Below are 17319 nucleotides of genomic sequence, written 5' to 3'. Positions count from 1 at the left end.
GTGGGAGAGGGGTTGCAGGGTAGAGAAAAGGGCATCCCCCACTAAACCACGAAGTCTATTTTGTACTCTGTCAAGGCATGATAGGCTGTTTTTGGCAGCTCCTGCCCAGATATGGCAACAGTATTCCATCCTTGGCCGTACTTGGCTTTTATATAGATAGAGAATTGCATCAGTAGTGAGATATCTTCTGGAGCGGTAGAAGGATCCCACCATCTTTCCAGCGACCTTGGCAACAGACTTGATGTACGTGTTCCATTTCAGATCAGGAGTAAAGGTCAAACCCAGAAGCTTGTCAAAACATGGGGCCTCTCCCAGACGAGAGCCATCCATCACAATTGATGCCAGCTGGGGATCAGAGCGTTGATGATGTAAGGATAGGAGTTTGGTTTTGGATGCATTAAAGGTAACTAGCCACATCTTCCCCCACTGAACCACGCGCTCGAGATCAGAGGAGAGAGAATCAGAGAGAACTTCGTCATTTACAGCCTTTGATGTGTTGCCGTAGATGGTCGTGTCATCAGCATAGATGTCAATGAATGATTTAAGTATGTGTTTAGGGAGGTCATTGATGTAGATCAGGAAGAGAGTTGGGCCCAGTATTGACCCCTGAGGGACTCCAGCATTTATATTGCAGGCCTCCGATTTTTGTCCATCTACCACTACTCTTATGAGCCTATCGGAGAGAAATGATTTAATGATTGAGAAAACATTTCCAGTTATACCGTAGCTGGAAATCTTGCTAAGTAGACCCTTATGCCATACTTTGTCATACTGCGTCGGATATATACTCGAGAGTCAAAACAATGAAAATAATATGCTGTTGTCATAGCCCGATTAATAAATGTGATGCAAGTTTTTCCAGATTAAATCTGGCTTTTGTGATATAATGTTCAACCATCTGGATGTCTCTGGCTAATACTGTCAGGTTGTGAGATGTCATTTTCTTAATGTTTTCAAGATCCTTGATAGCGATATCTAATTTTACTTTTATCAAAAGCATCATATTCAATTTAATGCTCGTTTGACATTCTGACGTGTTAGATGGCTTTCAAAATTTAACTTTTTTTTTTTAATTCAATGTTCACCCCAAACAAATAATTTGCGGGGGCATTATGAAGGGAGATGAGTAGAAAGATGTTTGTTAACATTACACTTGAACTTCTGCATATCAGTACAGTTGGGATTGCAGTTCTGAGGAAGAAACTATTGGAGTAAAAGGCTTTCTTACACCTAGGGATCTCTACTATAAAGGGGTGAGACTTAGTTGCTTGTCAGGTTTGTCAGAGGTAGTCACGTCGAGGAGGCACAAAGAACAGGCAGAGGGATGCAATATTTTGTCGATGGGACAGAGGCTGAAGCCTAGATGACAGTTCAGGACCTATCAGGTTGGCGACTCTTTTGAACCCTGTCCAGGAGTGAGAGACAAACAGCAGATGCACCAGCCCAAATGTGACAACAGTACTCCATAGGCGTAAGTAATTTTCTAGCAGGGTAGAGAGAGCCAACCTTTTTTGCAGCAGCCTTCGCAATGCTCTCAATGTATCTATTCCAGTTCATGTTCCCTGTAAATGTTAGGCCAAGGAGTTTAAAAGTACTTTCAGGTAATGTGTTCTTGGCCATTGCTATTGGTGGTAGAGAAGGTTTCTTGTAGTTATTGAAGGAAACAAGCTTAGTCTTGGCAGCATTGAAGGTGACCATCCATTTTTGTCTCCATTCCACTACAGATTGGAGCTCATCCTCTAGTGTTTCTGGCATTTCCTTAGATATGTGGTCATTTGTTTTCCCCTCATGCCTGTTAGAGTGGTGTCATCGGCAAATATACCCATCTCCGAAACAATTTTATCAGGGAGGTCATTTATGAATATCAGGAATAATAAAGGTTCATGGATAGACCCCTGGGGTACACCTGCATTTATATCATATTGTTTAGATGTACGACCGTCGAGGACAACCTGGATTTTTCTCTTACTTAAGAAGGATTTAATTACATTATGAATTCTTCCAGTGATTCCATATGATCTAATTTTCCTTAGAAGACCATCGTGCCATACCCTGTCAAAAGCTTTAGATATATCACCGCTCTACCCTCCCCTGTTTTGTCCAATGAACGGTATATACATTCAGAAACTACAGTTAAGATATCTGCTGTTGAACGGGCTTGCCTAAATCCATATTGTTTGTCAGTCAGGAGTTTAGCAGCTGTTAGGTGTTGACTAGGGCTTGATTAATTAAGGACTCAAATATCTTGGCGAAAAGCGGGAGGAGGCTAATGGGGCGATAATTTAGTGGGTCAGTTCTTTCACCAGAATTTTTGAAGACTGGTACCACAGAGGCGGTTTTCCAGCAGTCGGGAAAGCAAGATTCGTTAAGGCATTTATTGTAAAGTTTGGAGAGAACTGGAGCGACCTTAGCAGAGCATTTTTTTAATAGCACAGCTGGGATGAGATCTGGTCCACATGCTTTTGAGGTGTCTAGGTTTTTTATGATACCATGCACCTGAGAAGGGGTGATTTTCAAATCGTCTAGTGTGGTGTCTGTCCGCAAAGAAAAGTCAGGGAGGGAGTGGTCTAGTGTGGAGTTTGAGGTAAACTGACTGGCAAGCAGATTAGCCTTGTCGGTTGCCGTGCAAGCAACCTCATGATTGTTTGATAGTGAGGGAATCGTTGACTGCCCATTATTTACTACTGTTGTAGATTTTCCAAAAATCATGGGTTCCTAATTTCTGTGCTTCAATGCGTTTTCTGGTGGTTTCAGAGTAATCTGTCTTAGCTGTCGCTATTACTCTCTTACATGTATTTCTAGCTTCTATATACTTCTGTCTGAACTGGACTTATGTTAGTTGAATCTGCGGAACGCATGCTACCTTTGAGCAATGGCAGCTGCACAAGCAGAAGTAAACCATTGGGGAGAATGGGGCTTACTATAGAATTTCTGTGTGGGAACATATGCCTCAATTGCAGTTTTGAACCATTCAGTGGTCTCATTTGCACACTGTTCCGCTGGAAGAGAAAAGATTTTGCCATGGGGCATCTCTGATGAGTTCCCTGATGGCTTCCTAGTCAGCCTTTTTGTAATACCTCGTTGTTTCGAGTAGTGGGTCTTCAGTTTTAGGGCGAGAATTTAGGGTGATTTCTACCATTATCACAGCGTGATCAGCATTCCCAAGTGGGATGTGGGCATTTGTTGTACAATCATCAGGAACTGTTGTCAGAAATAGATCTAGAAGTGAAGCATGTTGATCTTGCTGGTGTTGGAAATGTAACCGTCTGAGATAGGGAATGCGATATAGAGAAGCTATGTGTTGTGCTACCAGCTATGTCTGTAATTAGAGAATCCAAGCCAGTTACTGTGATGGACATTGAAGTCACTAAATACATGTACTTGTGCGCTAGTATTGAGGGAGAGTGCTATATCTATGATGTCAGAGGCTTTGCTTATTAGGGTACAGTCCTGGGTTGAGGGAGAGCGGTAGAGAAAATACAAGTAGCTAATGTTATGTTCAAACTAATCTTTGGGCAGTTCTTTATTTCTCTCTCACAAATGCATTTATATTCCCCCACCCCACTTTTTTTTTTTTTTTTGAAACCATTTGATTTTAAGTCTTTGCTAAAATCTTGACAGACTTTAGTAAAGTATGTCCGCAGACTATTGTTTTCCTGTTCACAACCTAAAGTGAATTGTAGTACAACAGCCATTGAATTGAATGCAAATTTTAGACAAGGCAGCTTGTTTGAGACTAACATGGAAGTAATAAAATAAATTAGTATTTGTTGATATTCTTTGATGAGAACTGCTCTTGACTTTGCTGATTGAGAGGTACAAAACCACGTACTGAGTAGCAAAGCACATTCACCATGTAGTAGAGGAGGTAGCAGTATGTGTGTGGAGCCCGTTTCTCCCAGTCAGATAATTCTGCCTAATTATCAGTTTGGTTTATGAGATTTCTAATTTTCATAAAACTTCCTAGACAGATTTGGCAATTCATAAAACTTCCTAGACAGATTTGGCAATTCCTCTGCCTACCGTATTTATTTGTAGCAAAATGAGTGCTTGATTAAAAAATTTGCAGATTAAGAAGAATTAGGATATAAACAAACTGTGCTTTGCTGAAACTGAGGCCTTTAAGTGTTTGCAAAGATGCTGCATCTTTGAATAGCTATATTCAGTTATTTATTTGTCAAGTATTGGATGTAGAGGGTGGCTGTAGGAAACCCATACAGTGGCAGCTCATTGTTACACCTGAGAAAATTAAGAAGTTTGAAAAATTCCATGAATTAACCAGTCCCAAAATTTTACCTCTCGACTCACCTGACTGCAAACCTATGGATTGTGTATGGGGCGTAGTTAAGAAATACACCAACTGTACCAATTACAACACCAAGGATGAGACGATGTTTGTGGGTGTTAGTCTATAGATTTTAGTTTTATTGGTAGTTTAAAATAAATATTTTATTACAACCAACAGTGGAAGATGGTTTAAAACAAAATAAAATTTTAAAAAGACAAAAGAATCGTTTTTGGCATCAGAAAATAGGCACAAATTTTTCCAGTACCTTTAACAGTTATCATCCCAACACTAATATATATATATATATATATATACATACATACACACTAGCAGGTCACCCACCATTACCAAATTGTAAAATATGCATAAATGTTTTAATTCATACAGAAACCAAGATTTGCATGTGAGTATTATGTTTTTTTCTGAACAGTCCACTTCTTGCAAGTAAAACAAAATAAATACTTGAGCTGAGACAGTGTATCAAGTATGATAACACTTCAGCCAGCATGACACGCTCTTCAAAAAGTGTTTTCAAACTGACTCATACTTAACATAAAGAATCTAATGTGACCATCCACACATGCGCTATCGTGAAACGATTAGCAAACAGAAAAATCTGACATATCAATTTTTTTAATTTTGACCCCTGGATGAACGCCTATTAAAGTTGTCCACATATCTGAATAACCTATATACCAAATTTCAAGTCTCTAAATTAAAAATTCATTGAGTATATAGGTCGAGAAGTATCCTCACACACACTTTCACAGATAGATACTATATATAAAAAATTTTTAAAATCACTTTTAAGGCCCCCCCCCCTCTTTTTTTTTTCCCCCCCCTCTCAATCAAGTAAAAGTTTGGGTTACCAGTTGAACTGGCACAATGTTGAAAAACCTGAAACAAGCAATTAAACACCAATGCAATACTGACAAGTCGCATTAAAGCATCAAGATAGTATATTAAAATGTACTTACTTCAAGGTATTTAACAACAGATGAATTGTAATCTACAGTTTTTCTGTGCACGGCTTTTCTCATACGCTTGCCATCAAACATTATGCCTTGACTGGCCATCTGTTGTCGCATTTGCTGCACATAGTTACGCTGTTGTTGTTGTGATTGTGGAGGCATACCCGGTGGCCCTTGATTCATTGGCATGGGAGGGGGCATATTGAATCTGGGAGGAGGCATGTTGGGTGGAGGATGACTCATATTGGGCAATTGCAAAGGTGGCCCCGACATCGGTGGCATATTGACGGGCATCATTAGCCCAGACATATTTTTGAGAGGCTGAAAACAAAAATAGAAAAGCAGTTATAAATAGAAAATATAATCAGTTTGAAGTTTTTGTTATTTCAGACATGCTTTTAAAACAAAAATTCATTTTATTCTCTTTAAACCACGGAGATATTAAGGATGTTTTCTCTAATTTTCAGAAGCAACTTGGTATGTACATACAGCACAAAAAAGTTAGAAATGTTTCTAGATAATTTAGTGGTTTGGGTTTTTTGTTTTGTCTATATTTTGAGCAATAGTATTGACAAAAACAAATCATTCTGCAATTTTGGCTAAAAATGAAAAATGAAAAAACATTGATTAAAGTCTTCAGTAAGTTCAAGTTTTTACATGATTTGTATTATTAGTCGTATTTATTTTGACAAACACTGTTCTTGGCTTTTTGGCCAAGAACAGAGTGTGGTACCTGTTCTGATATGACACTACACCTTTCCTGTCCTCAGTCAATGGAAGAGAGATCATTAGACTGAGGCAATTTTTATTTTTGCTCCTATCCAGAATGTCCTTTTTGGGGAGTTGGATTTTTCCCCACATTAAAAACCGACCTTGTGTCTAACTCTGCCCTTGTGGAGAGGGAAGTAAATAGGAACATAATATATGTAATAATTTAATAAGTTTATTACCACCACCACATACACATTTTGGGGAGAGGGGGGGCTAGATATATATATATATTTTTCCATTACACTATTTTTAAATAAATTGAAAAATCTTTCACTCTATTGGAAATTTTTACATTGGTTAAATATGAGGGGAGAGATGAAAAAAGTGTTCAGATTTTTTTTTATTCTATAAAAATATTAATAAAATTGAGTACTTGATTTTTTTTTATTTTGCATAACATTGTTAAGTTGTGACATGGAAACTAGTATCTAATGGTGGCGTGTGCATATTGTAAAAAGTCACCGACATTCAAACTCGAAACCCAATCGATAGGAAACGAAAAGCTGACATATGGAAATTAAGATGTGGTCAAATTTTGGTATATAAAAAGCCGGTATTTCTTTTATTTGTAAGAAAGTTTTTTGTGACTCAGAGTCGTTTGAACATACGGTAAATTCACGTGTCAGTGAAAAGAAAAGAAAAAGGATTGTCATTTTTACGTGGGCCAAGAAAATTGCAAGCTGAAGAAACTTTTTTTTACACAAACATTTAATGGTATTCAGCAGTTCAAAAGAAAACTTTAACACTTCAAGCTATTCCGGCCATTATGGCAAAGATACGATTAAGCAGTGACATGGTGAAGCCATTTACCAGTGAGGGAGACGTAGTGGCATGGCTGAGGAAATTAAGCTTGGTAACGATACTTCGAAATATAGATGATGTTGGAAGTCTACTGGCATTGTATTTGGAGGGGGATGCATTGGCCCTCTACTCAAAGATGAAAGAGATTGACTAACTGGACATCAAGCGGATAGACTCAATTAAAGGGGGCATTCACAGATGGTGCATTCACAGCCTATAGGAAGTTAGCCATGGTGAAATGGGTTGGAGAGCAGGTGGATGTTTTTGCAAACAATATCAGATGGTTGGTTGGTTTGAGGGAGTCAGACCAGGAAAACTTGCCAAACTGGTTTTTGTCACGGGTTCCCTGATGCCATTTCCATCAAACTCCAGCAAGCACCAAAAATTGATACTCTAATCATGGGAGACCTAAGAGCAATAGTGCTTAACCAGAGACCAAAACCATCACGTGGTTGCAGCCTGGAGTCCATCCAATGATAAATCTGCTGTTCCTACCGGGAATAGCCCTGGCACGGGAGTAAACTGCTACAGATTTAGCCACAAGGATCACAGAGCGAGAGATTGTCAAAGACATGGAACCCATTGCTACCAATGCGGCAAGGTTGGACCTTAGGCCCGGCACTGTTTAGGAAACAAAAAAGATGACAAGGCAACAGTGCCAGCCTACTCCCCCACCAAGATGTAAATGTGGCGCTCCTTGAAATTATCGTCTATGTTGATGGAATGCAATGTTTGGCATTAATTGACACAGGATGCTTGCACCACACAATAATCGATGTCGATCGTGGAAGACAGCAAAAGTGCATGTCTTGACTATTGGAAGCTCATCCCGCACATGCTGCGAAAGAGGAGTAGTCACTATTTCAACAAACAATAGTGACTATGTTAGGATCGATGCTCTAGTGGTGGATGGTAAACCACTGGAATTCGATCTGTTGTTAGGAATCCATGCTATAAAGGCACTGGTAGCCATGGTGGCAGAGTTAGCAAGGTCAGTTTTAAAAATGAGGAAGTTTTCCCAAAAGTGACACACTAAATTGAAAAAAAAAAAAATCTGTCTAAGGAATTTTTCCTTTTATGCAATACTGATAAATTTTTTTTTTCAAATTTACAATATACATATATTTGTGTGTAAAAAATGTTGATTTCAATGTATATAATTATGTTCCTATTTACTTTGTTTACTTTCTACAAATATTTTTTTTTATTTTCTATAGATTTGTTATGGTGTTAAAAAACATTTTTTAAAGTAGGGATGTACCGATTATCAAATTGGCCGATCAGTGATTAATTGGCTTTTAATAATCAACCAATTAATGCTTTCTGATACTGATTTATCAGCAAATTTTGTTGTCATAAGTGATACTAATATTAATTATATTGCAAATGAAGACAAATTAACTCCGTTTTGCTTGCTAGTGAAAATTTATCGAGACATACATTGTCTACACCATATTTTCAGACAACAGGCATAACACGTTAACATGTAGATTTTTACAACTGCGCTGAATTTGAGATAAATAGATGCAAGCATATGGAAAAATTCTTCTCTTCCTATCGAATTAACAATTATTTTTTACCTTTAATCACTGTCAAAGAAAATTATTACTTCACCTTTCAATTTTCATGTTGAGAAATTGTACAGTAAATTTGTAACAATGTGCAAACTGAAAATTCTTCAGTCATACTCTTGTTCCTTATTTTCAAACTCTTGCTACCATTACATATTTTATAGATAATGTATATTTTATTGAAATAAATTACTAATTAGATATCATATATAAGTCATTTAAATACATAAAAATTTAACTAAATACATTGATAACCTTCAACCATTATGGCAACCAGTTTCTGCTGGAAGTATTTTCATGCTAATTCCAAGAATAAGAATACAGCTGCTATCACCAAAAACTTTTACAATGACTAATATATTAAACCATCTTAGAAAAGTTCAGTCAAAAGAAGCAAAAGTTGCAGATAAAATATGAAACAACAGATGTTCAGGGACAGACATTCTAGGTACTAGTGGCAGCAACTACGAGCCTCCATTGAAACACCAAATTAATATTGACCAAAAAGAAAATTTGGGATATTAATATCACAGATCACAAGAGATTCATTATCTGATAAGAGAAATGATTGCTGTTGATATCCAACCATATTCTGTAACATCTGAAATTTGCTTTAATAAGCTTATTGCAAAACTTTGTTCAAATTACAGAATTCTATCAAGAAAGTACTTCACTGCAAAATAATTTGATATAACTACAAACGTAAAACAAAAATTCAATTGTAACTTGTTGAAATTAGCAGCATTTCATGAACTACAACATTTGGACAGCTACGACAAAGAATGCTCTCTTTCTGAGTTTGATTTTCAAATGTGCAGTTCAGTGCAGAGCTGTTCTTAGAGTTTTTCCCATTCCTAGTGCACACAGGTGCAAGAATGAGTGAAGAATTGTACAATGTTCTGGATGAGTATAAAATCTTCAATAAAGTTTTCTTAGTCTTGCGAGATTCAGGAGCAAATATAGTTGCTAGTGTCAAGGAATGTGATTTAAAATAACTATAATACATTGTAACTCAGGCCGTGAAGACAACCATTACATCAAATATAAATACAGTTTCTCACTTTAATCACTTACTATTAGGAGTTAGCAAATTAACTGAAATACAGGACCAGCTTAATTTGGAAAAACAAACTCATTCAAGATGTATTCAACATATTATATGCTGAAAATAAATTAATAAAAAGTTCTGGTAATTTTTATAAAATTTTTATTTTATTTATTGCATTTTCACCTCAAACAAGGCACATTGCCACTTTGTTGTAGGGGGCTACTATCAGGGACATAAGCATCAGGGGTACTGTGTAGGAAGTTGGGCAGCAAGATGTCGGTTCACGTTACACTTGAACTTCTGCATGTCAGTACAGTTGGAGAAGCAGGGACCCGGAAGGGAATTCCAAAGTCTAGCATTTCTGGGGAAGAAACTACTAGAGTAGAAGGCTTTCTTGCATCTAGGAATCTCTACTGTGAAGGGGTGGGATTTAGTTGCTTGTCGGGTTTGTTGGGGGTATTTACGTCGCGGGGGTACAAGTGCTTGCAGTTCGTCAGAGCATTCACCGTTAAAGTACTTGTAAAACAGGCAGAAGGATGCAACATTTCGTCAATATGACAGACGCTGAAGTTTAGATGACAGTTCAGGACCTATCAGATTGGCGACTCTCTTTTGAACCTTGTCTAGGAGCGAGAGACTAGTGGCAGATGCACCAGCCCAAATATGACAACAATACTTCATACATGGGTGAATGGTGGCCTTATAGAGGTATAGGATACTTTTAGGCGTTAATAGCTATCTAGCACGGTAGAGAGAACCCACCTTCTTCACAGCGGTCCTGGCAATGTTCTCAATGTAATTGTTCCAACTCGTTTCCTGTGAACGTTAGGCCGAGGAGTTTAAAAGATGTACTTTCAGATAAAAAGTCATTGGCCATTGCTTTTGGCGGTAGGGAAGGTTTCATGTAATAATATGATAATGTGTTGTTAAGATTCATACCTTAACTTATCAATGGAGACTTGTTGGAAAAAATATCCAGTTTAGAGTCCATTTGAAGAAATCACCAAAGAAGCAAGTCACAAAACATCAACCATATCAATAGTAATACGTACGAATTTAGTTTTGAGGTTATTTCTGTTAAAAGTTGTCCAATCTATTTCTAGTAATCCTGACATTAGTGGAATCCTTACTATTGAACAATTCAGGTTATCCATGGAAACAACATTTTCATCCTATCTAAATGATAAAAACTTGTATGTCGTCTTTCCTAGACCCATGATTAAAATATTAATTTTAAAAGATTGGCATAGAAAACATTTAGAATTGGATTCTACATCTACTTTCACTGATGATCAGCAGTATACACTATCCTGCTGAGGATGAAGAAGCACAAACATGTGTAAATTACATGACAACTTTGAAACTAACTGAAAAAAATAACCAGTAAAAAAATGTCACAAAAGATACTTTTATCACTCCTAATATAAAAAGACAATAGAAAGTAAAAGTATAATTATTTCTAATTCAACTTTGGCCTTCATTTTTGAGGTGTGAAAAGTGAATGTTACATCATCAAGCAGCAAGAATAGAAGAGGAAATAGAGCAACAGCAGAATTTCAACTTATAGTTATTCACTTAAAGAATTACAATTTGTACTTTGTAGTTGGTTTGTAATTTCTTTTTTCTTATCTGATTGTTTAATTATATTCATTTAATTGGAAATTGTACTTTATATTTTGTAATTTTATTTAATAAAAAGGTAGAAATCCATAATAGTGGCCAGGCAATTAAGTGTTAAGTTAAATTAGCAGTTACTATGTTAATGTGTCAAAACTATCTGATTAGTCAGTTGGCAGTGATGAAATGATTTAAATTTAATAGGAAAGAAAAAATTCATTGGCTGATTACCGATTAATTGGCAAAGTGTCTGATTAGGCCGATTACCTGCCGATTAATTAGTACACCCCTACTTGTAACATTTAATCCAAACATTCTGTACATTTTTTTTTTCACAATTAAGAACGAATATTAAATAAATTTAAAAAAAAAAAAAAAAAAAAAATTAGTTTAATTTTAGTAGATATATTTTTTAAGTATGGACCTAAGATATTTACCAAAAATAAACTCAACTGAAACTTTTTAATTTTTTGGTTTATTTCAATAATAAACCAAGAAATTTTTACAATATTCTATGCTGATGGGCCCAGATCATCTGGACCCGAAGTTGTTTGAATAAAATTATCAGTAATAGAGAAATAAGACTATAAAAATTATAACACCAAACATTGATTTTTTTTTCATGGGGTTCCCGACATAATTACCTTAAGTAGGATCACATTTTGTATTTCTAAGTAATTTAACAAAAAGTGTTTTTTATTATTTCATACTGAACTTATATAGCTTAACTTCATTTTTATAATTTCATTATATTCCATTAAAATAACTTTTTTGTTTAAAAAAGGTTGTTCAAAAGATTGTTTTTGTGTGCAACAAAATTTGAAAACAGAAGTATTTAACCCAAGAAATAATCAAAGCATACCATTAGCAAGAGACCCCTACCTGCTTCATGAACTATTTGCTAATGCTTATTGGGAGGCTCAGATGGTTTGGGCACACTCTTCATCGTGTGCCAACTGGCCTGATTTACAAGACAATAGCACCAACACCACTACTGAGATGGCGCAAGAAGAGCAATGTTTAACTGAAGACATGGCTCGCAAATGTCAAAGCTAACTTGGAAGCTATGACCCGCCCTTGCGTTTTTGGTGTGAGACGATGGAATCATGAATGGCTGCAGATAGTCGGGATAGACTGCATCAATTCATGATGTGGCATATCCACTTGGAGCAGACTCAACCCACCCCCGAGTGAATACAGTCACAAGTACAAATCCCTGTAGATTTAGTCCCAAATTATAGCCTCTTACATCCAAATGGTACTATGCTTGATTTTGGGTGAAACAGTTTTAAAAGAAAAAAAAAAAGTTGCATTGTCTAGATTGGAGGTCAAATCTCAAAAGGTTTAAAATTAGAGATGAAAATGGTCAAAAAGTAGAACAAAGCTAAATTAAACTTTAGGGTACTTTTTCAAGTACAACATTTTGGTTCAGAACCGTTTTAAGCAAAGATAAGATTACCAATTTTTATTGAATTTAAAAATGTGTTTTTTTATAGTTTTAATATTTTTATGTTACAATGACAAAAGACAACTAGAATAGCTTAAAATTGTTTAAAATATTTTCAAAGTAAATTAACATAAATACAAACAATAAAAATTAACTGATTACAAATAAGACTACCATTTTTTAAAATGTCAGAAAAATGTTTCATTTCATTATCATAGACTTCAAGTTTGTTCTTAATTCAATATGTAAATGTTTACTAAATGTACTTGCATTCAGTTTTTTTCACTGCCACTATCCCTTTTTATCTTCTATCATTTTAGTGAAAAGAAAATACTCAGATATTTTTTAAAGAATCCAATCAAAGAATATGGTATTAAAAAAATCAATTTTGTAATAAAATTAATCAAGGATCTTATACTGAAATTCAAATTGCTTAAAAAGTTCATTTTGCCATTTTCTAGCTCTGAAATTTATAAACAAGGGCCAGAGATATGTGCTTATTATTAACAAAAATATTGTTTTTTTACATAGGATTCTGAAACTTATATTCATTACATTTTTCGTTTAAATCAACTATTTTCAATAAGTGAGATTTCTTTAATTTTACAAATCACACTTATTCATATTCACATTCTTTTTTTATTACTTTTAGCGACATTCAACCAGAATGGGTTAAGCTGTCTTCTTCCATAGAACACAATGTCCCAAATAAACGCAGACTATGCATTGGTTAAGGAGGATGATCATGCATCACATCCAGATTTTGTATATTGGAGACAAAATAGATATAGTTATTTGCAAAGATATGCGATAAAAAACTAAAAGGTCAATGGATGAAAAAGTTTACATATTTTTATAATAAGGGTGGTGAAAAAAAAAAAAATTGCCAAAACTTTCAGTTTTATTGATGAGGATCGTAATAGATTGCGCAAGTTTAAAAAGCAAGAGAAAGAGAGGGAAAATGAGTGAGAGCAAGTGAGAGATAGGGAAGGGGAAAGAGAGTCAAGAAACTTTCCGTAATATGAGAATAATCAGAGCTCAGCCAATAAAAATTGCTGGAATTTTAGAAGGGAAAAATTATTTTTCAAGCAGGAAATGGAAAGATAATGGAATGTCTATAAGTTTATGATTCAGTTACAAAGGATGCCAGGAAAATAGTTATGTGTATACTTTTCCCAGTGATGACTGGAGGTGGTATGAGGACTTTATATATAGAGGGAAAAATAGGAACTACTTCCTCTAATGATGGTGCGATCGTGACGTTAATCCTAGGATGAAATGTAGGATTTTATTATAATGAATAAATGTGTCTATAATGTCATTCTAAAGTTACATAAGATAGTGACTAATAGTCTAGATATAATAAATTTGTATGTGGCATCTGTCATTGCAAACCTATGGTACTTTGGTCAAGAGGGGAGTTTCTGCAATCAAAATATTAGATAGGAGACAAATCCACCTTTAAAAAAGTTGTAGTTTTAAATATTAAAAAAACAAAAAAAGGTATAATTTATTTAAGGAAAAGAAAGCATTATAGATGCTAACAATTTTTTTTTTAATATTTCTTAAAGATTATGAAAAGATCCCAAAATCTGTTAATAAAATAAAAAAGTAAAAAATTTCTCAAGCTAACAATATTATCATCGAATTAAGCATTGTTTGTCCAATATTTATTTATTTTTTTTTTGTAAAATGTATATATAATATTGCAAAAAATTTCTTTGTGATTTTAGTGATAACACTTTTGAGAAATGTTAAACACAATATTCTAATATTTCTCTTTTGTACATGAATGTGTAAACACCAATATGAGAAATTTTTTTATAATCTTGAAAATAAAAAATATTGGAAAAATTAAAATTCTGGGAGATTACAAAAAATAATTAAAAGAATGGGATGATTTCCTTTTGTTACATGCAAAAATACATCAAATCAACTTTAGAATTTTATTTTTCAAACAATCAAAAAATAATCAGAAACTAATAAAGAAAAATGAAAAAAATAAACCACTTTTTATAATCATCGTCTGTATAAGATAATCACTATTTTTGCACATATCCGGCACCTGTAAAATTAGGAAATGATCTGTTTTCTTTATTTTATTTCAAGAGTTCCTTTGGGGGGGGTTAAAGTATTGCTGGGCACAAGAGTCCATTGGGAATACAGATTTTATTGCTGTGTTATGATCAAAAGTATAGAATCTGTTTTATTCTTGAAGAGATCGTTCTTGAGTGGACCAATTATTTTCTTATTTACTGCCCATTTCTGAGAAGCTGGATATATCCCACATTAAAAACTGGCCGTCTAATTATGCCCTTGTGTGGAGACAAATATGGACACACAAATTTGGATATATATATTAATAGTTTGAGAGTATTTTTTGCATTTTACAAAATTGTTAATAAATGATAGGTCTTTACAGTTTGCGATTTATTCAAAACTTTCATGAATTATACTTCCATTTTTTTAAATTTTTTTATCCATCTTCAAGGATATTGTGTACATAATGAAATGTCTACTGTAATATTAATTCCGGGCTTCTAAAACTTACCTTAGAAAATATTAAATAGATCTACTCTTGTAATCACGTGTGTGCTGTTTTCATATACTTTCACTGTAAAAATAATTTTATTAGATTTTTTATTTATAGTGCAATTCTAAATATAATACAAATAAGCTAGAGGACATATATAAATTTAAACTTGTGCTCTTGTTTTGCTTCGTTTTTAATATTTAAATGAACTTTAAAATTCAAAATAGAATTCTATCATTTGTATTTTAAATCTTATCACTCTTATCATTTTAAGTAAACATTTTAAAATAATCCTTCCCATAATGCACCTCAGCTTAAAGTCATAGAGGCATGCTGTTCGTTTACCATTTTTTCTTTTTAAAATAGGATCATGAAAATTTATTCATTACATTTTTCTTTTTAATAAATTATTTGAAATGCATCATCCATGTTTATTTAAAATTCTAGAAATCACTTTTTGAGCCATCTATACAAATACCTGTTCAAATACTTTCATAAAGATTAGTGATAGTTACAAACAAATGTATGCTTGATAAGTACAATGAAAAATTACTCATAACAGAATAATCCCATAATTTTTATTTGTTTATGTCAAATAAATGTTCTTTTTGAAAGAAAAAAAAAAAATAGGCAGTTCATAAAATAATTTTTTAAATTCCTTTACTTTTATGTAGGGCATAGAAAATGTGTAAATATTTTAGATTCTCCTCGAAAAAAACAGTCATAACAAACCTATTTGCAAAACATGACACTCGTACAAAACTATAAATCAGTTTTTTCATATCTTATTCAACTATTCCAGTTAAAAAAAAAAATATAATTATCTCCCAAAACAGTGAAACATTATTCATCATTATCTACTGGTACTTTTCCAGATTTTGCCAAAGACAGTTCCATTTCCCCTGCCACTACAAGTTACTCCTACAGATGTTTTATCTACTTAATGCTAATTACAGACTGAAATCCAAAAATATTGTTTTATATCAACATCAACCAGACAATATCAAACCACATGAGTAATAGCAGTTCCAAAAGAACACCAAAGAAGCATTTCAGCATACCTAACAGCTAGTGTATGTAACCAATTATAGATTTGTTTGGGAATATGCCCTTATAGGTATGGCAAAAATCTTTAAGCAAAATAAATACACCTAAAGTTTTACCTTTCCTGACAAATTCAAAACCATGTATTTATTTCAACACTTTAAATATAAAAAAAATTAATTTAGCTATAACAGAAAAACATCTTGGGTGTGCATCTTGTTTTATTTCCAAAATAATTAAGATTTTGCAGCTAAAATTGGTTTTAATTGCAGCTTAAATTTTAAATTCTAATAATCATAGTAATAGTTAAATTAATAGCCAGTTGAAATGCAAAAATCCTGTATTTTGGCTTGAAACAAATAACATTCCAAGTAGAGCTATCGAATAAATTGCATATAGTATTCACAGATCTAGTTATAGCATCAGAAAATCAATGTTTTGTCACAGAAGAGGCAAGGAAATAAAGAGAAACAAGTATGAATACATTTTTTTTTTTTGCAAAAATATTTCAAAACTTTGCATCGAAAGACAAAAATTAAATTCAAATTAAATATGAGAATAAACCAGCTTAAACAGAATGAACAATTCTTCCCAATAAGGAAAGAATTCAACAAATAAATTTTATGACTACTGCACAGTGGGCCCAGATGGCCAATGTTTGGAAATAGAGGTGAAGCATCATCACAAATGACTTTTATAAGATTTTTTTCAAAACTTTTGAGGCATATGATCAACTTGGGTTCATTTTAATTAGATTTTAACTGATATTTGTCTCTGAAAACAGTTCTGGGACCAAATTGACCTATTTTGGCTGTGTCACAAAATGTTGCGAATCTACCGAAATTTATTAAATTCAGAGAAATATTGAAATAGGCATTATTTCAGTTTGGATTGAGATAGGAAAGTGGTTGAGGGCTTGTTAGAAGCGTATGGCCAAGGAGAACATAATGGAAGCAATTCATGTTGAGCTAATATACCAGTTTATGTATTGGCTTTTATAAAGTAATGAATCTGTCTGAAATTGTGTATTTCTGTTGAAAATTGCACAGGTAACAATACAAACATTATGTGTATTATTGAATTTTCTCAAAACCTCACATAAAGATAATATAAATTAATCAAGAAAAATGTCTTCAATAAGGCTTGCATACCAGTTCTTGGACAAGCCAAACAACCGATTATGTGAACATATGGCACACTGGCCCCAGATCGCCAAACTTTGGAAATA

The 17319-nt window shown here is 33.9% G+C and overlaps 1 protein-coding gene across 3 annotated transcripts in view; it reads right to left on the bottom strand.

The window, feature by feature from the left end:
- LOC145290939 (uncharacterized) overlaps positions 1 to 17319 on the bottom strand; it is a 132601-nt gene that overhangs the window by 82577 nt on the left and 32705 nt on the right. For 2 of the 3 annotated variants that reach the window (XM_080136526.1, XM_080136528.1), the window contains exon 2: positions 5266 to 5580. In XM_080136526.1, the coding sequence (XP_079992652.1) occupies positions 5266 to 5568 (303 nt within the window). In that variant the 5' untranslated portion in view covers positions 5569 to 5580. Of the gene's footprint in view, positions 1 to 5265; positions 5581 to 15065; positions 15130 to 17319 lie in introns of those variants that run through there. The other variant, XM_080136527.1, reaches the window with a different exon arrangement.

Source organism: Euprymna scolopes, chromosome 2 (assembly GCF_053919585.1).
Source record: "Euprymna scolopes isolate OS-2025 chromosome 2, ASM5391958v1, whole genome shotgun sequence".
Taxonomy (NCBI): domain Eukaryota; kingdom Metazoa; phylum Mollusca; class Cephalopoda; order Sepiida; family Sepiolidae; genus Euprymna; species Euprymna scolopes.
Note: the sequence above shows the minus strand (reverse complement) of the source record. Positions and strands in the feature narration are given on the sequence as shown.